The sequence below is a fragment of the Callorhinus ursinus genome, unplaced genomic scaffold (genome assembly GCF_003265705.2).
Source record: "Callorhinus ursinus isolate GAN/ISIS: 27379988/994484 unplaced genomic scaffold, GSC_fseal_2.0 scaffold7, whole genome shotgun sequence".
Taxonomy (NCBI): Eukaryota; Metazoa; Chordata; class Mammalia; order Carnivora; family Otariidae; genus Callorhinus; species Callorhinus ursinus.
In genome coordinates, this window is record NW_027397069.1 from 74,858,514 (window position 1) to 74,882,932 (window position 24,419).

The window sequence follows — 24,419 nt, forward strand, 5'->3', positions numbered from 1 at the left end:
ACTTACTAATGACTAAATCAGTGTTTCTGTTTTTTACTTTTAGCATAGGATTGATCTCTTCAGATAGAGTGAATTCTATACTGGCTCTTCCTTTATTCACCTTACACCCTCATCTGCAATGTCTTTCCTCCCATATCTCAAGGTCAGTCTTAATTGTACATATCCTTTAATATTCAACTGTAAATTTATCTTCTAAGCAGCTTTGCTGATTGTCCCCACTAGTGACAAATAACCTCTTTTTGTGGTCCCATAGCAATTTGTACTCTTTTCTTTACAATACTTATTATGCTTTGGATATATGTATCCATTTTCTTTTCCTTCCTAAGATTATAAAGTCCTTTGGAACTAGCTAGAATTTTATGCCTTGAGTAAGCTTAGCACCTTTCACAAAGAAATTATGTAATTTCTCCCTGTTTAACATAATAAATAGGATGTGATGAAAATATTCAATACAGGGTCAAGAGACTTAAACTCTGCCCCAGTTATGGATACCTGTGAGATTTGGCCTCTCTAGGCTTCAGTTTTCTCATCTATAAAATGAGGATCTCTAAAGTTACTTCTGAATATTACTGAAGGGCCAGTATGGTAAAATGATCACCTGATGTCTTATACCTGAAATCACTAAATTGAAGATAATGTTTGCTTATTGACTAAGTCACAGAATAAAGATTTATGAAGCACCTACAGTAGGCTAAGAACACTGAATAAGACAGGCTGCCTCTTCGAAAAGCTTATAGTCTAGTCATTAGCTTAGTGAAAGAACTCAACCTATTTTCTTTCCATGATAAAGGTAACCTTAAAATTAAAATACAGATTGTGAAATGTGTAGTCAAGAGTTACTTTTACCCAAAGAAAGGTGTGGCTTTGCTCTTCGCTACTGGGAATGATCTCTAGGCCTCTGGAATGTCCTGCCTAATATGTATATCTTTGTTTTCCAGAGGCTTTGGCCACCAGACAATCGAACAATGTGATTTATGATGGGAGCTTTAGGACAAATAATGTCAGTTCAACTTCCAGAGGTATTACTCTAAACCTCCAGGAGGGGCTAGAGACTAAACATCAGCCATGCAGACAATAGGTGATAGAGCCCCAGTAAAAACTCTGGATACCAAAGTTCTAACTGGTTTTCCCTAGTTGGCAATACTATGTAAGTAATGTCATCATACATAGAGGCCAGAAGTTAATGTCATGCATAATGCCAAAGGAAATGCTCCAAGCCTCCAGGGCCCTACTCCTATTCTGGCCACTGAGATGAAGGATCTGCAAAGATAGAGACCATGTCTGTTTTGTTCACAGCTGTGTCCCCAGGGCCTGGCACATAGCAGGTGCTCTGAAAATACTAGTTGAAGGAATGAATGAATCAGTGACTCATCTGGTCATGCCCTTGGCTCCCTTCAACCCAGTCACCCACTTGGTGAGGTTCAGTTGGGTCAACAAGTTTTCTCAGTAAAGAAACAAAAGGCTGCCGCCACCCACCTTCACCACTGCACGGGCCTGCTGTTTGTCCCCTGCAAGACTGGAAGATGTTCCACGTTTAGACCCACCAGACTCTGTCCTAAGTGTCTCTTCCCTTTTCAGATTTTAACCATATCCTTCGCCTGTAATAAGCCATGAGTATAATATCCTTCAGTGAGTTCTGTGGGCCCTTTCAAAGAATTATTGAACCTGAAGGTGATTTGGGGAATCCCCTAAACTTGCAATTGGTGTCAGAAGTGAGAATAGTTTTGTGGAGGACTATGTCCTCTAAATGTATAGCTGGCTAAACTCATTGCAGGGAACCACATTAAATTCATTTAAATAAATGTGATGGGAAAGCTATTCACAAGATCCTTTCCACTGTAAATGATTTAATATTAATCACTTATTTTTGCTAAATAATATATATATGGCAGGGAGGAAAGAGAGAAAGTAACAAAGTGAGAGAAGATGAAAGCAAAAGGACACTTCATCTAAAGCAGAGGAGTTGCTATATTTCAGTTTCTCAACTTTGGCACCGTTGACCTCTTACCATATAACTCTTATGGTGGGGGGTGCATCTCTGCCTGCGACCCAATAGATGCCAGTGGCACTCACCCAAGTTGTGACAACCAAAAATATCTCAAGGCCAAATGTACCTTGAGACTGTTGTGGAGAACTGAGAATCATTGCTATATAGTAGTGAAGAAGTGGGGGAAAAGCCTCTCAAAAAAAGGAATATTAGACATAAAACATTATGGATAGAACTTTCTATTCTTCCCTATTTTACTTAGTGCCAACCTTGTTTATTTTCAACTACAAAAAAAGCTTGACAAATTTTATGCACTCCAGAAGGCAGATGCCTATGCTTTGCATGATACATACAAAACTTTTAATAATACTACTGAAAAAAATCACTCTAGCAATTTATGCATTGGTAGAATGCATAATTAACAGATTAATTAACAGAAAATAGAAACTAGAAAACTAGAAAGGTAAATATTTTTTAAGCAATGAGCATTTTAGGTAAATATACCCCAATGCTTTACATAATAATATTTATATTTTCAAGAGTATAAAGAAACTTTTTGATCTAAAATAGTTTTAAAACTCACTGGACACACTAAAAGCTACAAAACATTGTAGAAAGAAATTAAAAACACAAATAAATAAAAAGTTATCCCATGTTGAAGGACTGGAAAACTTAATATTGTTAAGATGTTGCTATTACTCAAAGCAATCTACAGATTCAGTGAAATCTCTACCAAAATCCCAATTTCATTTTTTGAAGAAATAGAAAAATTAATCCTAAAATTCATTTAATTACAAAGCTACTATGTGTAAACAATGTGGTACTGGCATAGACACAAACAAACAGACCAATGGAATAGAAAAAAAAGTGCAGAAAAAACCTTCCTGTATATGGTCAAATGATCTTCAACAAAGGTGTGAAGAGCACATAATGAGGAAAGGTCAGTCTCTCCAACAGATAGTGCTGGGAAAGCTGGATATCTACTAGCAAAAGAATGAAATTAGAGCCTAATCTTACACAGACACACAAAATATTAACTCCAAGTGGACTAAAGGCCTAAGCATAAAACCTAAAACTAAAACTCCTAGAGGAAAACATAGCGGAAAACTTTCATGACATTGGATGCAGCAATGATTTCTTGGATTTGATATCAAAAGCACAGGCAACAAAGTGAAAACAGAAAAATGGGGCTACATCAAACTTAAAAACTTTTGTGCATCAAGGGCACAATCAACAGAATGAAAAGGCAACCTTGGAAATGGGAGAAAATAATGTAAATGGTATATCTGATAAAGGGTTAATATTCAGAATATAGAAACACCTATATTTCAACAAAAAAATCAGAAAACCAGTTAAAAAATGGGCAAAGGACTTAAATAGACATACAAATGGCCAACAAACACACAAAAAGATATTCAACATTACTAATCATCAGAGAAATGCAAATCAAAATTACAGTAAGAATCACTGTATACCTGTTAAATTCCTACTATCAAAAAAAAAGTAAAGTCAGTGAGGTTGTAGAGAAAATGGAACCCTATTACAGTTAGTGGGATTGTAAAATGGTGCAACTGCTATGAAATTAACAATATGGAGGTTCCTCAAAAAATTCAAAATAGAATTACCATGGGATGTAGCAATCTTACTTCTGGGTACACCTCCAAAGAACTGAAAACAGGGTTGCATAGAGACATATGCACACCTATGTTCATAGCAGCACTATTCATAACAGCCAAGAGGTAGGAGTGCCCCAAGTATCGACGGAATACAACGTGATACATACAATGGATTATGAGCCTTAAAAATGAAGGAAATCCTGTCACATCCTACAACACAGATGAACCTTGAAGACATTATGCTAAGTGAATTAAGCCAGTCACAAAAAGACAAAGACTGCATAATTGCACTTATATGAGGTACCTAAGGTAGGCAAATTCATAGAGTCAGAAGGTAGAAAGACAGTTGCCAGGAGCTGGAGGGAGACTGAAAAGTTTTATTTAATGGGTACAGAGTTTCCGTTTGGGAAGATAAAAGTTCTGGAGATCTGTTTCACAAGAATGACAACATATTTAATGTACTGAATCATGAATTTAAAACTGGTTACAATGAGGGGTGATTGGAGAAGATGGTAGTGGAGTAGGAGGATGCTAGGCTCACCTCATCCCAAAAATACAACTAGATAACTGTCAAATCATCCTAAATACTCCAGAAATCAATCTGAACCCTGGCAGAACAAACTCCACAACTAAAGGTAGAGAAGAGGACACACTGAAGAAGGTAGGAAGTGCAGAGACAGGGTTTAGGCAGAAACATGGCTGCGGCAGTGGGAAGAAGCTGTGGTGGTGGGGAAGGGTGAGAGACAGACTAACAGGAGAGTACACGAGGAAAACCAATTCCCATAGACATTGGCTTGGAAAGCTAAATGGGCCAAATTCCATGGATTCTGGTAAGCAGTGGGACTCAAAGCCTAGAGTTTTAAAGATTAGCAGGTGTGGCCAGGATAGAGCCTGGAGGGCAATGCACTACGCTTAGAGAGAAGGCAGATAAACAACCTGTGGACACAAGGCATGGAAACCGTGATCTGAAGAGTGCCTGGGGCACACAGTGGGGAGGTTATTTGCTCAAGTCACAGGGTGTCCCAGAGAGAGTGTTCATGGAGAGACCCTGCCAAGAACAAATAAATTGGCTGTTGCCATTTCCCTCCCTTGCCCTTCAGCGTAAGCATAGGGCCACCTATGCCACACAGCACAGTGCAGACATTTGCTACCTAACTTGCTTACACCAAGCCCCATTCCCCCATACTCCAATGAAAACGCACTTTGCAGTCAGGATTGCCTAAGTCCCAGTACTACAGACCCCTTCCCCCAGAAGACCAGCCCAAACCCCTACCAACACTGCACTTCCCCAAGAGGGAATTTTGCACACTCTCAGTTCCAGTGGCAGTGGTGACAGGTCTTATTTCACAAACAGGTCGGCGCTCACCTCACTGAAATTTGCCACATTCAGACCAGGGACCAAAAACTGTCCACAGCAGGCAAAGAGAGCCTCTGCAGATGACTGGCCTGAAGGATAAAGCAGCCAGGACACAACAGCAAGTGCACGTAGTACACACAGGAGACACTCCTGGAAGTGCGAGGCCCTGGGGTACAGGAACGCTACACAGCAGGGCACTATGGGACCTCTTCTGTATAAGGCCACTACCCTCAAGAACAGGAGACACAGCTGACTTTCTTAACACAGAGAAACAAGCGCAGAGACTTAGACTGAACGAGAAGACAGAATGAAAGAACAGAGGACAAGGCCATGGCAGGAGATCTAAGTGAAACAGATATGACAGGCCTGATAGAGAATTTAAAGTAGTGATCATAAAGATGTTCACTGGACTTGAGGAAAGAGTGAAAGACATGAATGAGACCCTTAATACAGATATAAGGTATAACATAGCAGAGGTAAAAGTATAATAAATGAAATGAGAAACATGCATGGTGGAAGGAACAACAGGCTGGAAGAAGCAGAAGAACAAATTAATGACCTAGAAGACAGAGTAGTGGAGCGTAATCAAGCTGAACAAAAGGGAGAAAAAAAGAATTATGCAAAACGAGAACAGACTTAGGGGACTCAGAAATGTTAAAGGGGATTCTTTGAGTGGAAAGGAAAGACCAAAAGTGACAGTAAGAAAGCAGGAAACACAAAAGCAGTAAAAATGAGTATCTTATAAAAAAATCAGTCAACGAACTCAAAAGGGTGTAAAATATGACATCATATACCTAAAGTGTGGAGAGAACAGGAGTGAAGAATGGGTTCAAACTCAAAACGACATCAACATCATTAATGTAGATGGCTATATGCAGAAGATGCTATATTCAAACCTAATGGTAACCACAAATCAAAGACTAATAAATATGGAAAGAATAAAGAGAAAGAAATCCAAATATATCACTAAAGAAAACCAGCAAACCATAAAACAGGAAAGACAAAAAAGGATCAGAGAAAAATCTTCAGAAACAACCACAAAACAGGTAATAAAATAGAAATAAATACAGATCTCTCAATAATTACTTTTAATGTAAATGGACTAAACATTCCAATCAAAAGACATAGGGTAACAAAATGGATTAAAAAACATGGCCCATCTATATGCTGCCTATGAGAGACTTATTTTAGACCTAAAGCCACCTGCAGATTGAAAGTGAGGGGACAGAGAAATATTTGTTATGCAAAGGGATGTCAAAAGAAAGCCAGAGTAGCGGGGCACCTGGGTGGCTCAGTTGGTTAAGCGGCTGCCTTCGGCTCAGGTCATGATCCCAGGGTCCTGGGATCGAGCCCCGCATCGGGCTCCCTGCTCAGCGGGAAGCCTGTTTCTCCTTCTTCCTCTGCCTGCCTCTCTGCCTACTTGTGCTCTCTATCTCTCTGTCAAATAAATAAAAATCTTTAAAAAAAAAAAAGAAAGCCAGAGTAGCAATACTTACATTAGACAAACTAGATTTTAAAACAAAGACTGTAACAAGAGACAAAGGAGGACACTATATAATAATAAAGGGGACAATCCAACAAGAAGATATAACAATTATAAATATTTCTGCACCCAACATGGGAGCACCCAAATACATAAAACAATAACAAACATAAAGGAACGAATTGATAATAATACAATAACAGTAGGGGACTGTAACACCCCACTTACATCAATGGACAGATCATCTAAACAGAAAATCAACAAGGAAACAATAGCTTTTCATGATACGCTGGAACAGATGGATTTAACAGATATATTTGGAACATTCCATCCTAAAACAGCAGAATACACATTCTTTTCAAGTGCACACAGAACATTCTTCAAAACAGATCACGTATTAGGCCACAAAATAGGCCTCAATCAATTCAAGAAGTCTGAAGTCATACCATGTGCCTTTTCTGACCACAATGCTATGAATCTAGAAATCAACAAGAAAAACTCTGGAAAGACCACAATACATGGAAGTTAAATACCATGCTACTAAACAGTGAATGGATCAAACAGGACATAAAAGAAGAAATAAAAAAGTACATACAAGCAAATGAAAATGAAAACACGAGAGTCCAAAACCTTTGGGATACAGCAAAAGTGGTTCTAAGACAGAAATATATAGCAATAAAGGCCTACCTCAAGAAGCAAGAGAAAAATCTCAAATAAACCACCTATTCTTACACTGAAAGGAGCTAGAAAAAGAACAATAAGCAAGAATAAACCAGCAGAAGGAAGGAAACAATAAAGATCAGAGCATAAATAAATGACGTAGAAACTAAAAACACAATAGAACCAATCAATGAAGCCATTGTTGGTTCTTTGAAAAAATTAATAAAATTGATAAACCTCTAGCCAGGCTTATCAAGAAAAAAAAAGATAGGACTCAAATCAATAAAGTCACAAATGAGAGAGGAGAAATAACAATCAACACCACAGAAATACAGTTATAGGATAATATTATGAAAAACTATATAGCAACAAATTGGACAACCTAGAAGAAATGGACAAATTCCTAAAAACATGTAAGTTACCAAAACTGAAACAGGAATAAATAGAAAATTTGAAGAGACCAATAGCCAGCCAAGAAATTGAATTAGTAATCCAAAAACTCCCTACAAATAAAACTCCAGGACCAGATGGCTTCACAGGCAAATTCTACCAAACACGTAAAGCTCAAACTATTCCAAAAAATGGAAAAGGAAGGAAAACTTCCAAATTCATTCTACAGGTCAGCATTAACCTGATACCAAAACCAGATAAAGGCAACACTAACAAAGGGAACTACAGGCCAATATCTCTGAGGAACACAGATGCAAAAGTTCTCAAAATACTAGCAGACTGAATCCAATAATACATTAAAAATACCATTCACCATGATCAAGTGGGATTTATTCCTGGATTGCAAGGGTGGTTCAATATTTCAAATCAATCAATATGATACACTACATTAATAAGAGAAAGGATAAAAACCATGTGACCATTTTAATAGATGCAAAAAAGCATCTGACAAAGTACAACATCCATTCCTGATAAAAAATCCTCAACAGAGTATGTTTAGAGGAAACATACCTCAACATAATAAAGGCCATACATGAAAAATGCACAGCTAACAACATCCTAAATCGGGAGAAACTGAGAGCTTTTCATCTATAGTGAGGAATAAGACAGGGATGTCCACTCTCACAACTTTTATTAAACATGTACTGGAAGTCTTATCCACAGCAATCACACAACAAAAAGAAATCAAAGTCATCCAAATTGGCAAGGAAGAAGTAAAACTTTCACTATTTGAAGATGACATGATATTCTACATAGAAAACCCAAAAGACTCCACCAAAACACTGGTAAAACTGATAAATTCAATAACGTCACAAGACACAAAATCAACATACAGAAATTTGTTGCGTTTCTATAATGAACAGCAGAAAGAGAAATTAAGGAATCAATCCCATTTACAATCCCACCAAAAATAATAAGATAACTAGGAATGAACCTAACCAAAGTGGTGAAAGACCTGTACTCTGAAAACTATCAAACACTGATGAAAGAAACTGAAGAGGATACAGAGAAATTGAAAGATAGTCCATGCTGATGGATTAGAGGAACAAATATCGTTAAAATGTTGGTACTACCCAAAGCAATCTATACATTTAATGTAATCCCTATCAAACCCAATAGCATTTTTCACAGAACAAGAACAATCCCAAAATTTGTATGGAAGCACAAAAGACCCCAAATAGCCAAAGCAATCTTGGAAAAGAAAAGCAAAGGTGGAGGCATCACAATTCCAGACTTCAAGGTATGTTACAGAGCTGTAGTAAGCAAAACAGTATGGTCCTGGCACAAAAATAGACAGGTATATCAATGGAACAGAATAGAAAACCCAGAAATGAGCTCACAACTATATGGTCAATTAATCTTCAACAAAGCAGGAAAAGAATATCTAATGGAAAAAAGATTGTCTCTTCAATAAATGGTGCTGGGAAAACTGGACAGCCACATGCAAAAGAATGAAACTGGACCATTCTCTTACACCATACACAAAATAAACTCAAAATGGATTAAGAACCTAAATGTGAGATCTATACCACAGAAGTCCTTGAAGAAAGCACAAGAAGTAATTTCTGTGGCATTGGCCATAGCAACTTTCTTCTAGATAGGTCCCCTGCGGCAAGGGAAATTAAAGCAAAAATAAACTAGGACTACATCAAAATAAAAAGCTTCTGCACGGCAAAGGAAACAATCTAGAAAACTAAAAGGCAACCTGTGGAAGGGGAGAAGATATTTGCAAATGACCTATCCAATAAAGGGTTACTATCCAAAATATATAAAGAACTTATAAAACTCAACACCCAAAAAACAAACAATCCAGTTAAAAAACGGACAGAAGACATGAACAGACGTTTCTCCAAAGAAGACATCCAGATGGCCAACAGACACATGAAAAGATGATCATCATCGCTTACCATCAGGGAATGCAAATCAAAACTACAATTAACTACCACCTCACACCTGTCTGAGTGGCTAAAATCAACAACACAAGAAACAACAGGTGTTGGTCAGGATGTGGAGAAAAAGAAACACCCTTGCACTGTTAGTGGGAATGCAAACTGGTACAACCACTGTGGAAAACAGTATGAAGGTTTCTCAAAAAGTTAATTAGAGAACTACCCCATGATCCAGCAATTGCACTACTGAGTATTTACCCCAAAAATACAAAAACACTACTTCAAAGGGATTCATGCACCCCTATGTTTACAACAGCATCATTTACAATAACCAAATTATGGAAGCAGCCCAAGTGTCCATCGACTGATGAATGGATAAAGAAGAGGTGGTATATATATAAAATGGAAAATTATTCATCCATAAAAAGGAATGAAATCTTGCCATTTGCAAGGAAATGGATGGAGCTAGGGAGTATAAAGCTAAGCAAAATAAGACAGAGAAAGACAAATGTCATTTGATTTCACTCATATGTGGAATTTATGAAACAAAACAAATAAGCAAAGGGGAAAAAAAGAAAGACAAATCAAGAAACAGACTCTTAGCTATAGAGAACAAACTGATGGGTACCAGAGGAGAGGTGGGTGGAGGGATGGGTGAAATAGGTGTTTGGGATTAAGGAGGGCACCTGCTGTGATGAGCACCAGGTGACATATGGAATTGTTGATTCACTATATGCTACATCTGAAACTAATATAACACTTAACTAGAATTAAAAAATAAAATGAAAAATGGTTAAGATGGCAAATTTTATGTTATGTGATTTTTTACCACAACAACAAAAAAAATTCACTTACTGGAGGTCTTCTGCCATGACTAGTTCTCACTGCTTGCTGAAAAGCGGTGTCATTCTCTAATTCCTAAAATGAAAAGGCAAATTTAACATTCAACATGAAGGAAGAATTAAAAAAATAAGCTTAATGTCTTCTGTTTGGTATTCATGATCCTCTATAATTTATCTTACCCCATCTGTTGATATCTAGGTAGTGGCTCAAGGACTCCTGTTCTCAAAGTTCCCCTGTCACACTACCCAAATATCAAGGTTCCTTCCTTGTCTAGGAAGAGGAGTACTGGTAATGTCAGTCAACTGTAAGGTATTTTATTGGCCATGTTTAAATGCGTGGTATCATTATGCTTGGTTAAAAGTTCAAGGACACAAGGATATGGCCAAACAGCAAGAGCAGGGAAACACATCTCTTTCTCACCCACTTTTTTTTTTTAAGATTTTATTTATTTATTTGAGAGAGAGAGAGATAGAGAGGGACAGAGAGAGCACAAGCAGGGGGAGAGGCAGGCTCCCTGCTGAGTAAGGAGCCCGATATGGGGCTCGATCCCAGAACCTGGAGATCATGACCTGAGCGGAAAGCAGACGCTTAACCATCTGAGCCACCCAGGCACCCCCTCCCTCTCTTGCTCTCTGTCCTCTCTCCCTCCCTTCTCTTCTTCCATATGCTGGGACCATGGTTACTAGCCCCATCCTGAAAAAGCCTTAGGACATTTCATTTCGCTGAAGAAGTCAAGTTTGTAATTCAGACTGGGCTGAGCAAAGAGAAGGCTCCACAGGGTCCAACTCGCTGTCCCATTTGGAACCAAAGCCTCAGTTGAAATAAAATGTTACTGTGCTTTGCTGATTCCTGCATGTACTCAGATTCTTTGTCAGGAAAGGTGAGGAAAATAGTATTAGCCAAGAGCAAGATACAAATATTCCTGGGTTTCCAGGACAAATGCCATTTTTAGACTCTCTCAAAAACACCCAGTCTTGCCAACCACCAACCTTCTAACCAGCCTTTATTTCCTCCTCCTTCACCAACGCAAACTCTGGCTCTAACCCTTCATACAGACATTACAGGCAACTGTCAGATTTGCCTCTGATTTATTTCAGTCTACTTTCCACAAAAATATACTTGCTGATTGTCAAAAAAGAAAAATACAAATTAAAAAAGAGTCACTATCAATTAACTTTTAAAACCTCTGCAAACAATTAATGTAAAATGTTTATATAACCAGGATGTTAATAAAATGCACTTTTTAAAAAAAAGATTTTATTTATTTATTTGACAGAGAGAGAGCACAAGCAGGGGGAGCAGCAGGCAGGGGGAGAGGGAGAAGCAGGCTTCCCACTGAGCAGGGAGCCCGATATGGGGCTCGATCCCAGGACCTTGGGATCATGACCTAAGCCAAAGGCAGAGGCTTAACTGACTGAGCCACCCAGGTGCCCCTAAAATGCACTTTAAATGTGATTTTATTATGTCCAAGCATTCTTTAATTTTTACCTTAAAATAATCTTTATAACCTTCCATGTCAACTACAGAAAATAAGTACACAATCCTCGGTTAGTTATGGAAACTAGACAACTTCCATATGAAGCATAAAGCCAAAGGCAACCTTCAGCATAATTAATTATACTACTTTGGCAGCTCCCTTAGGAAAAGGAAGTCTTCTAGTATTCCTAAACGATAAATAAAATTTTATTTAATCAACTCAGTGAATTCTAACTAAATGACAAACTAAAAATTGTCAACAAACTCTCCAATTACAAATACCAAACTAACACAACTTTTGTAATTTTTCTTTGTTTGTGATTTTATTAGCAATTTGCATAATCTATGAATATCTTAGAAAATGTTTCAATTAATTCATTTATATATGAAATCTGTTATTATTCCAACTAACTAAGATATAAGAAAACTGTGGGTAAACCAAACTTTATTTTTATTTTACTATTTATTTTTGTGTCTGGCATTCTGAATATTCTCTTTGAATTAAACAATGAAGCTACACTGTGATGACCTGAGAAGTTAGGAAATTTCTCTGGTGCTTTAAAAGTGATCATATTCATTATCTATTAATTCTACTTCTGGGACTCTAGCCAAGGAAATGCTCGCTCAAAATACAGAAAATCATTTATGCATAATATTGTTCACTGCATAGTTATTTACAACAGCAAAAAACTGGAAATAAATATCCTATGATCTGAAAATAGTTCTAATCATCTACACATATTCAGTAAAATGCAATTAAAATTATACCGTTGACCTTGAACAACACAGGTTTGAACTGTGTGGGTCTACTTACATGTGGATTTTTTCCCAATAAATATACTGGGGGGCGCTGGGTGGCTCAGTAGTTAAGCGTCTGCCTTCGGCCCAGGTTACGATCCCAGGGTCCTGGGATTGAGCCCCACATTCGGCTCCCTGCTCCATGGGAAGCCTGCTTCTCCCTCTCCCACTCCCCCTGCTTCTCCCTTTCCCACTCTCCCACTTATAATTGTCTTAATAACAATTGCCCTCTCTCATTGTGTCTCTGTCAAATAAATAAAATCTTTAAAAATTATATATGTAGGGAAATTTTTGGAGACTTGTGACAATTTGAAAAAACTCGCAAGCCATCCAGCTTAAAAATACTGAAAAAATTAAGAAAAAGATATTATGTTAAGGATACAGTATATGACATATATAACATACAAAATATGTGTTAATTGATGTTATCAGTAAGGCTTCTGGTCAACAGTGGGCTATTAGTAGTTACATTTTGGGGGAGTCAAAAGTTATATGTGGATTTTTGACTGCATGGGGGGAAGGAGGAGAGTCAGGGTCCCTAAACCCCATGTTGTTCAACTGTATTTAAATCATTAGCATCGTGAGACATTGCTTATGATGTAGTTGAATGTAAAAAAGCAAACAGAAAAGTAAATGCTAGTTCAATTCCAAACATGCTAAAAGAAAACTATATATGTATGCATGAAAGAATGACAAAGCAACAAAATGTTAACAGTAGTTATTTTGGAGTGATGGAATTATGGGTAATTCCCTTTTCAACAATGAGCACATACATTTTTTATACATATAACTTTTTAAAACTGGGGAAAAGGGGAAGGGTTCAGTGGTTTTCAAAATCTACGCAAACTTAGGAAAACACCTATGTTTTAATATAAGTTTTTAAAGATTTTATTTTTATTATTTATTTGACAGAGAGAGACACAGCGAGCGAGGGAATACAAGCAGGGGGAGTGGGAGAGGGAGAAGCAGGCTTCCCGTCGAGCAAGAAGCCAAGAAGCCCGATGTGGGGCTCGATCCCAGGATCCTGGAATCATGACCTAAGCCGAAGGCAGATGCTTAACAACTGAGCCACCCAGGTGCCCCGTGTTTTAATATGTTTTTAAAAAGGAGTCTATATAATCATATCTATGTGTATACACAGTGTACACAAAGGAGGGAAACACCTGTGTGTATTAAAAGACAGGAATACAGCAAAATGTCAAGTGATTAATTATATTAATCTATAGGTGATCTTTGGGTGACAGGATTTACATCATTTTATTTTTCTCCAAACTTCTGTATTTTGGATTTTCTACAAATGATTATATCTCTTAGATTTTTATTTCATATAGAGTAAGTGAATGGTTTCTATTTTCTTTGTTTTCTTTCCAGGCCTCACATTTACAGATTACCATTTTCTCCAGAGGAAAAAACAACTGAAAAATTACTAAAAGCAATATAAAAAACTCTAGAATAAGATTTCCTAAATTCAGATAAAGTCCTACAAATGCTAGTATTTGATTATTATATACTAGCAAAAAAATTAACAACCAAATCCTTCACCCTCACTTTTTTCACACACTATTTCAAGATAACTTTATAAAAAAAAGTTTTGTTTTGTTTTATAGTTTGGAAACTCTAACTCTCACAATGATATAAAGATTTAAAATATTCAAATATTTTTTAAAAATTCAAATATTTGTCTTAATAACAATTTCATCTTTAGTTTAAGTACATATAGATGGATATAAATGGATGATAAATGATACCATTTTATCCAAAAATATATAGAGATACACATAAATTTACATAGGGAAATGTTTGATGAGATAAGCATTATATGTTAGTTAACATTTATTTCTGGATGGTGAGTGTTTCTGTGATTTCAATTTTTCTTTACACACATTTCTATTTCCTAAGTTTTCTATAAAATACTCATATAATTAAAAGAAAAAAATCACTATACGACATTTCAAATTTGTAGCATTTTAAAAAAACTGCTTTTAGATACCTCGAGTGACTTAAATCTTTCTACTTACACATTCAGATACCTAGTGTTGGAAAATACAAGTATATAATTGATCCTAATTTGTTTACATAACCTTTCTCATGATTTTCCCTTTTGCTGAAATTAGTATTATTAGAAGTTAGTACAGACATCAGTAATAGCACTTTTCTAGGCTTTTAACCAGTTTATTTGATCTAAAGCATAATAAAGCAGAACAGTCAAATCCAAAGTTTTCATGAACCAGCTGGTTAGCAAAGACCAACATAAAAAACTAGATTTATTTTTTTTACCTCAGTATCATAGGTTGGATTGTAGTCATTATAACCAGAATAAAGATCATCTTCATCTGTTTCTGGGGCCAGGTGTACATTTTGCATCATTTGTACCTATGAAAAATTGGCAGTGTAAATACGCTCTTGGTATATGAAATAATTCTTAATTGAAATAAAATATAACTACTTAACAACCTTCCTGGTCAAATTTACTGCTACATATTTTTATGACTTAAAATTTTTTCACTTCAAATTCTCAAAACTAGGTGTCAAAACATTCATTCACTGCTCTCATTTCAAATTTATTCTGCACCTATTACATTAAAAAGACAGTGACAGGCACTCGAGAGAAGTACAGTTGGTTGCCCTTATTTTCAAAGAGCTTAGTATCAAAGAGCCCTTATTTTCAAAGAGCAGAAGAACGTATGTCAATTATAATGTGATGCAGAAACACTACACACCCACTACAATGGTTAAATTTAAAAAAACAACAACACAAAAGGTCAGCAAGAATATGGAGAAATCTAAATAGTCATACACTGTTATTGGGGGTGTAATATGGTAAATTTTGGAAAAAAATCTGGCAGTTTCATAAAATTAACATTTATTTCTTATGACCCAGCAACACCACTCCAAGTATTTACCTGAGAGAAATGAAAACATTGGTCCACAAAGGTATTTATATAAGAATGTTCACAGGAGCTTTATTCTTTACAGCCAAAAACTAGAAACAGACCAGGTGCCTATCAACACAATGGATAAGCAAATGTGGCATATTTATGCAGCCAAGTATTATTCAGCAATAAAAAACAATGCACTGCTGACACATAATATGGAGGAATTATGTTGAGGGAAGTAAGCCTCACAAAACTGTACCTTATGTGTCATTTCATTGATTTAAAATTCTAGGACAGACAAACTGTTGTGGAAAACAATCCGAACAGTGGTTGCTTTTTAGACACTGGGACTAGAGACTGAATGGAAAAGTGCATGATTATAGAATTTTCTAGGGTGATAAATATTCTATATCCTGACAGGGGTTTGGGTTATACTGGTATACGCGCTTGTAAAAATTCAACAAATGCATACTTGAAATTTTTCTTTTCATTGTACATTTTTTCTTGAAAGAAAAAAACTGTAAATAAATAGCAAGCTTATAATTATTATGCATTTAAGGGAAAGCTTAATATCTGTAATTTAGTTTGATGTGCATAAAAATAATATGGATAAATGAATAGGTTTGTGATAAAATACAGAAAAATGGTAATGGTAGAATCTAGGTAGCAGGTATGACGTTTACTGCAAAATTCTTTAAGCTTTACTGTACATTTGAAAATTTCCATAATAAAATGTTGAAGAAAAAGTGCAAGGCAGAAATAAAACAGATGTCAGAGAAAAATATAATTACGTATACATACACTGTAAGTAAATGTAGTAATTACTAGAGAATTTGGGAAGAATTCTTGGACAAGTAATCCCTCAAATTGAAAAATATTTTAAGCGGGGCGCCTGGGTGGCTCAGTCGTTAAGCGTCTGCCTTCGGCTCGGGTCGTGGTCCCAGGGTCCTGGGATCGAGCCCCGCGTTGAGCCCCGCATCAGGCTCCCTGCTCCGCTGGAAGCCTGATTCTCCCTCTCCCACTCCCCCTACTTGTGTTTCCTCTCTGTCAAAATAAAAAAATCCTTAAAAAAAAAAAAAAAGAAAAATATTTTAGGCAATTTGGGGGAGGAGGCAGGCTAGCTACCCAAGAAATGTAGTATTGAACTACTTTATCTTAAAATACATATTTTTTTTGAAGCTTGTACAATGTTAACGGTGCCAGTAAATTCTGACAAAAATTTCAGCTTAATCTTATTGCTCAGTATAATGCCAAACCTATGTGGCTACTTGTAACCTTAAAAAATTTTTACATGAAATATAAAATTATTAATTTTTTATGATTCACATATACATAAAATTTACCTTTTTAAGGTGTACAATTCAGTGGTTTTTAGTATATTCACAAGGTTGTGCAACCACCACATCTAATTCCAGAACATTTTCATCAACCCATAAAGAAATTTGAGACCCTTTTAGCAGTTATTCTTCATTCCTCCCTCCACCTAGCCTATGGCACTAATCTACTTTGTCTCCAGGGATTTGCCAATTCTGGACATTTTGTATGGAATCATCAAATACATAGCCTTTTATGTCTGGCTTCTTTCACTTAACATAATGTTTTCAAGGTTCATCTATGTTGTAGCATGCATCAGTACTTCATTCCTTTTTATGGTTGAATATTTTATCTATTAGCTAATGGACATTTGGATTGTTTCACTTTATGGTTATTATGAATAATACTGCTACGAACATTTGTGTGCATTTAGTGTGGACCTAAATTTTCAATTCTACTGAGTGTATACCTAGGAATGGTATTGTTGGGTCATATGGCAACTCTATGTTTAATTCTTGGAAAAGCTGCTAGACTCCAAAGTGGCTGCACATTTTACATTCCACCAGCAATGTGTGAAGGTTCCAATTTCTCCATGTCCTAGCCAACACTTGTTATTGCCCCTCTTTTTGATTATTGCCATTCTAATGGGTATATAATGGTATCTTTGTGGTTTTGATTTGCATTTCCTTGATAACTAATGATGCTGAGTATCTTTTCGTATACTTACTGACCATCGTATATCTCTTTGGAGAAATGTCTGCTCAGATGCTTTGCCCATTTTCAAAAATTAGGTTATTTGTCTTATCTGAGTTATATAAATCCTTTATACATTCTGAATACTAGACCTTAGATTGATTTGCATATATTTTTATCCCATCCTATGCGCTACCCTTTCATTTTCTCAATGGTACCCTTTGAGATGTCCTTTGAATTTTGATCATATACAATTTCTCCATTTTTTCCTTGGTTGCTTGTGCTTTTAGTGTCGCATCTAAAAAAAAGACCACTGCCTAATCCCAGATCAAGAAGATTTACACCTGTTTTCTTTTAAGAGCTTTACAGTTTTAGCTCTTACACTTAGGTCTTTTGAGTTAATATTTCATTACTTTTTAGAGATGAAAACTATGAGAAAAATGTCAATCAGATAGAAATGTTCACTCCAAACACTACCAAAAGTATTAAAAGTCACCAGGATACAAACTCCCAGTTATAAAATAAATAAGTAATGAGGATGTAAATTACAGCATAGAGACCACAGTCATAATATTGTAATAACTTTGGTGACAGATGGTAACTAGATTTATTGTGGTGATCATTCTGTAATGTATATAAATTTCAAATCACTATGTTGCACAGCTCAAACTAACATAATATGTACATCAACTATACTTCAAGAAATAAAAATTTGAAAAATAAAAGTCATTGGTATAAGATAAAGAAAATATTTTGACTTAAAAGGTTTAGCTCAGAGAATGCTATACCAGTGGTTCTCAAACTTTAGAGGGCATGAGAAACCTAAGGGCTTATTAAAATACAGACTGTCACTCCCCCACCAGCAGTTTGTGATTCATTAAATCTGGGTGGGAGTCATCACCACCCCCTCTATTCCTTACGGTATGCATTTTATACAGTGTGCTGGTCTGAGAACCACACTTTGAGAACTTTCTGATTATGAGCCCCATTTCGGTCAGTTCAACTTACATGCATGTTATGAAAAAAAAAGCAACTTTTAGAACTAGATATCCTTCTTGCTGGGTTGCAACCACAATGAAATTAGCTTACATCTGAGACTACTGCTGAACAGACATGGAGTGAGCAAATTAATCTTAAGAGATGTAGAAAGCGAGGCCAGGAAAAGTGAAGTGAAGTATGCGTGACAAAGCAAATACTACAACTTCGGTTCTCTGGATTCCCCAAGGTTTCAAAAGCAGTTCATACACATAACAACCCATTCGTGTTGCAACAATCTGGGGATGACACTAATATAAATTAAGTGCCAGTAACCTCTTTTTTAAAAATGGGAAAGCTTTTTTTTTTTTATGATACTCTCCCACTAGTCAGTGGGATAGTTGGACAGCCTACATCCAAGATGCCTCAAAAGGTCACAAGCAGAAAAGGAAAAGTGGGATTTTAGCCCTAGAAAGAATCCTGGAAAAACAATACTTGAAGTTTTTGGAATTTTGTTTCATCTTTTTGAGGCTGAGTACAGGTTTATGCCTTCTGTTGTGTTCTCTCATACTTCATGAATTAAACGTTTTATTAGAAAATTTCAAAAGCTTTACATAACACACAAAAATAAAGATGACTGTTCAGTGTATCTGCTATAAAATGCAAGAGCTGGTGGAGAGGTCTAATCTGGGTTCGAATTTCCCGGCTGCAGCGTTACTGATTTGGGACAGCCATCCAGCGCGGAGCAACACTGCCCAGCCCTGCTTAGAGGAGTAACACAAACTCGCCGACTACAGGGATCAACGTTTGCGAACCAACGCCCGCGGTTCTGGGTGCACAGACGTGGGGCCTGCAGGCCGCGTCCAGCCGCAGGCGGGACGGAAGGAAGCGCCAGTGGGCAGGTAGAGCCCCTCCGCAAACCAAACCCCCGCCCCCCGCGGCGCCCCGGACCCGCGGGGGGTGTGCAGCCAGGGGCCCGGCCTCGGGACGGCCCCCCGCCGCGGGCCCTGCGCCTCGCCGCCCGCGCCGGCCCGAGGCGCTCCTCGCCCCCGGGCCCTTCTCCTACCTCGCGGCGAGGGGGAGCAGGGCGACCGCGAGTCTAGCGGGGTGAGACGCGGCTTTCTCGAGAAATCTACCAAGAGCCCGTGGAGGCCAGAGCGCGGCGCCCAAGTCGTTGCCACGCGCGGAATCTAAGGAAGCGGCTCCCACAGTGCCCCGCGCCGGGGGGGGAGGGGAGTGGGGGGAGAAAGTGGGGGTGGGGCTGGAGTGGAGTAAGGCCGGGCGGGGGCGTGGCCGGGCGGGGCGGGCTCAGAACTGGACCCGAGTGGAGGCGGGGGCGGCTTGTGTGTGGCCGGAGCACCGTAGGGGTATCCAGTGCGCGGCCTCTATTTGGAGTGCGAATGAAGAAACCCGACGGTTTATAAATCCTGATGAAATCAGCCAGGAGGATTACCCGGGGATGATACTAGGTTACTATAAAATATCTCCTGTAGCCGTCACACTGATGTGAGCCTGGAAGCCCGAGTTTCCTGTAATCATTGACTCCCTTCGGTCACCCTGTAAAGTTGCTCAAATGAGATGCCTGTCTCGGAGGCACGGGCTCCTTCTTCCCTCCTTCCTCATGTCTAGGTGTTCCCACAGCACTTTATGTACGCTTTATCCAAGCTCTTAATGTATTCTCGTCTGGTGAGTGTCTTAAAGGGCAGGAACTGAAACTTTGTGTCCCAAGCAGCTAGAACCAGGTTCATACTAAAAATAAATGCACAGTATGAATGAGAAATTCATAATTTTTTAATATCATTAAAGTTTGTTTTAGATTTTGAAGATTAGTGGGAGTCATGCAGGGTAAGTCTAGACACCAATAATTAACGAGTTTCAAACATTAAGTACATGTCGGGAGACATTTTTTTAAATACATTATATGTATGTCAATATAGTGTTTTAATTATCATTATTCACAAGGTTATCTTGAGAAAAAAATGAGGGGGAACAATTTTTTATGTATCTCTGGACTATTGTGTTTAATGAATCAGCTGGACTAGTCCATAGTACTTAGTTTTTTTGTAAAACACTAGTACAGATGTTGCTGTGAGGATTTTTAAAGACACAATTAACAATTAAAACAGTAGACTTTGAGGGGCACCTGGGTGGCGCAGTCGTTAAGCGTCTCCCTTCTGCTCAGGTCATGATCCTAGAGTCCTGGGATCAAGCCTCACATGGGGCTCTCTGCTTGGCGGGAAGACTGCTTCTCCCTCTCCCACTCCCCCTGCTTGTGTTCCCTCTCTAGCTGTCTTTCTCTCTGTCAAATAAATAAAATCTTTACCAAAAACAAAAACCAAAAAACCAAACCAGTAGACTTTGAGTACAGCAGATTACCCTCCATCATGTAGGTGGGCCTCATCCAATCAGTTAAAAGACTTATGAGAAAAGACTGATGTCCCTGGAAGAGGAGAGAATTCTGCCTTCTGGCTGCCTTCAGACCCCAGCTGCCACATCAGCCCTTCCCTAGGTCCCCAGCCTGCGGTCCTGCCCTGCAGATTTTGGACTTGGCAGTCCCACAACTGGGCTGGAGCCAATTCCTTAAAATAAATCTTAATATATGCATTCTTTTGGTTCGCTTTCCCTGGTGAACTCTGATCAATAGAACTATTTCTTCAAGGATGTTTGTATAGGGAACAGTTTGGACCATTGAGATGATTGTCTCCCTCCAGTGCAAAAGGCAGGTTTGTTGCTATCCAGTATATTAAAGATAATATCTCCCTCTGAGGCAAAGCTTGGGCACTTTGGCCTGCAGTCCATTATAAGAGATTAAAGTTTCCTAAGTTCAGGGTTTCTCAGCTGTGACACAAACGCATTGCATGTGCAGCATCCACCTGGCCTACCATCATGGGACTTGGGGAGGCAAGGATGACTGAAAGGAATATGAAGCTCAGGCTCCTTGTTGTGTGGTGAAGAATAAAGTCCTTTGGCTCAGGTACTTTCTGCCAGCATTTATGAAACTGTGTTAGGCTGTTAGTTTGGAAAGAGGGTAAACTCTTACACAGTTTGTGATAGTATCCAGCTACAATGCCTAGCTGAAAGCATATATTTATTACATATTTGTTGAATTAATTAGGGAACACTGTACAGCTCTTCTCCCAAGTTGTTGCACTTCAATATATTAGACAATTTTTGTTATCTTTTTAGGTCTCCAGGCCTAAATTTTTATAAATTTCTAGCTCTATAATTCTATAAAATTATCTACAGCTCTAAAATTCTATAAATTTCTAGCTCTCTCAAAAAATATTTTTATTGGAAACAAATTCAAGTTCCTTTATACTTGCTCTATAAGCATGATATTACTTACCCAGAGAGTGGTCAATCATCTCCTTCATTTTAAATATTGTAATGTAGATATCACTTACTGAACATACACTCAAATTGACAGACAAAATGTTGGGGTCACATAGCTTGTATTTCTCAAATAAAAGCTCGGCAGAGAAGAGAGAGTTTTATCTTTTTTGTTGTAGACTATACCCTAGTGCCTAGGGAAGTGCCTGAAAATAGTTGGCACTCAATAATTACTTATTGAATAAATTGCCAGGGCTTGTGATTAATTACATATAGAGGCAGGAGTGAATGAGAAACAGGCAACAAGCATGAATCTTACGTTTAGCATAAGCAATTGGGGGAAAACTCTAGTGCCACTAATTAATATGGAGAACACTACGGGAGAAGCAGATTTGAGAGAAAATAAGTTTAATTTTGAACATGAACATGTTGAGTTTCAGATGTCTGTAAAATGTGCAAATAGAGATGTTTGACTAGGCAACTGTATATAAAGATGTAAAGTTCAGAGAAGAGATTCCATCTGGAGATATACATTTGGAATTCACAGGCTCCCAAAAATTGATGGAGCGGAAGCCTGAGAGTGCATGAGATTATTCCTGGGGAGGAAGGTGTGAAAGGATGAGAAAAGAGAGCCTAAAACTTAGCCTCAGAAGCTCATGATCTAAAGATTTTGATCAACAATAGCCAAACTATGGAAAGAGCTCAAATGTCCATTGACTGATGAATGGATCAAGAACATCTTCTTGATATATATGCATAATGGAATATTACTCAGCCATCAGAAAGAATGAAGTCTTGACATTTGCAACAACACGGATGGAGCTAGAGTGTATTATGCTAAGCAAAATAAGTCAGTCAGAGAAAGACAAATACCATATGATTTCACTCATATACAGAAGGGGCACCTGGGTGGCTCAGTCATTAAGCATCTGCCTTTGGCTCAGGTCATGATCCCAGGGTCCTGGGATCGAGCCTCTCATTGGGCTCTCTGCTCTACGGGAAGCCTGCTTCTCCGCAGAAAGTCTCCTACTCCCCCTGCTTGTGTTCCTTCTCTCGCTTTATCTCTCTCTGTCAAATAAATAAATAAACTCTTAAAAAAAAAAGAAAACAGATGAACATATGGGAAGGGGGAAAAAAGAGAGAGAAAAAAAAAAAACCATAAGAGACTCTTAACAATAGAGAACAAACTGAGGATTGATGAGGGAGGTGGGCGGGGGATGGGATAAATGGGTGATGGGTATTAAAGAGGGCATTTGTTATGATGAGCACTCTCGTGGTCCCATTTTCTCTGCTGGATCTTCACTAAGTACAGACATAAAAAAGGCAATGGTGGGATTCATCCAGGGTTGGAATTTGTTAGGCAGTTGCAAAGAAAGGGCAGAGGGAAAAAAAGAGTTTTAACAGTAGACATGCAATTTAATATAAATAAAAGGGGAACTGGACTAAAGGGAGCTAATGAATAGGAGGAAAGTAGAAGAGTTAGGTTAGAAGTGCTGATGAGGTCAGAGGAACAGTTGCAGGAGGGTTATGTCAACAGATTGGAGAGTAGACTTTCTGAATGAGTGATGATGGAAGTAGTACAGTTCTGATGAGGTCCAGGATTTGATGATAGGTGTGATCTGGAGGGAGCCATTTGGGATTTGGAGTACAGAGTTGAGGTCACTGGAATAAGGTATACTGAGTCAGGTGGCAAATAAAGGAGGGACAGCAAGGAGAAAGTTGGAAGAGGTTTGAAAAAAAGTATACCAGATGGCTTGAGATTCACAGCCACAGAAGGGTTGCAAGAGGGTGGGGAACTGATGGTCTGAAAGCAGTGTGGGGAAGCCAAGGAGAAGCTACTAACCCTACTTCCTGACTCTGAGATCCCTGAGCAGTGAGAGAGTAACCAGAGAGGCCTTCATGGGAAGCAGTGTCCTTGGAGGACAGCCAGTTTTCCCCATTTAAGAGCAGAGAGGTGAGAGAATACTGGGGAAAGAGTTTGAAGGGGGCACCTGGATGGCTCAGTCATTGGGCGTCTGCCTTCGGCTCAGGTCATGATCCCAGGGTCCTGGGATCGAGCCCCGCATCGGGCTCCCTACTCAGCAGGAAGCCTGCTTCTCTCTCCCCCACTCCCCCTGCTTTTGTTCCCTCTCTTGCTGGGTCTCACTCTGTCAAATAAATAAATAAAATCTTAAAAAAAAAAAAAAAGAAGAAGAAGAAAGAAAGAGTTTGAAGATGTGGGGAAACCATCAACACAGGACAAAAATTCCAGTGGACCTGGGGAAGGGCTGGGCCAGGGTATGGCTGCTGACAGGAATGACTTGCTCTCCGGGTAGTGACCAAGGGCAACAGGGATGTGAGAGGGGATGGCTTTAGACTGAACACTCTCTGGGAGGGCTTGGGCACATGGTCCTAACAGAATTCTGCTGGAAACTGAGAGGTGCAATGTTCCCTTTCTTCATGGCCAGCTGTTGATGGCGGTTGCAGGTCATCAGCAGGGGCTGGTACCCAGGAGCAAGTGGGCACCAGCCTTGTGGACATTTATTCAGTGGAGGGTGGTTGAGGGTGGGTATGTTCACTCTGGTTTTTGGGATTGGCTAGATGTTCTCACTGTCATGGGGTCAGTACTCCTAAAGATCTCTGTTGTCTGTCATCCATCAGTAATTCTAGCTAGCTAGCCAGCTACATTTCTC

The 24,419-nt window shown here is 38.5% G+C and overlaps 1 protein-coding gene across 3 annotated transcripts in view; it reads right to left on the minus strand.

Moving 5' to 3' along the window:
- IFT88 (intraflagellar transport 88) overlaps positions 1 to 19,620 on the minus strand; it is a 145,431-nt gene extending 125,811 nt beyond the window's left edge. For all 3 annotated transcript variants that reach the window (XM_025875209.2, XM_073894797.1, XM_025875208.2), the window contains exons 1-3: positions 19,484 to 19,620; positions 14,837 to 14,932; positions 10,298 to 10,360 (exon numbers count right to left, since the gene is read on the minus strand). In XM_025875209.2, the coding sequence (XP_025730994.1) occupies positions 10,298 to 10,360; positions 14,837 to 14,926 (153 nt within the window). In that variant the 5' untranslated portion in view covers positions 14,927 to 14,932; positions 19,484 to 19,620. The remainder of the gene's footprint in view (positions 1 to 10,297; positions 10,361 to 14,836; positions 14,933 to 19,483) is intronic.
- Positions 19,621 to 24,419: the final 4,799 nt, after the last annotated feature.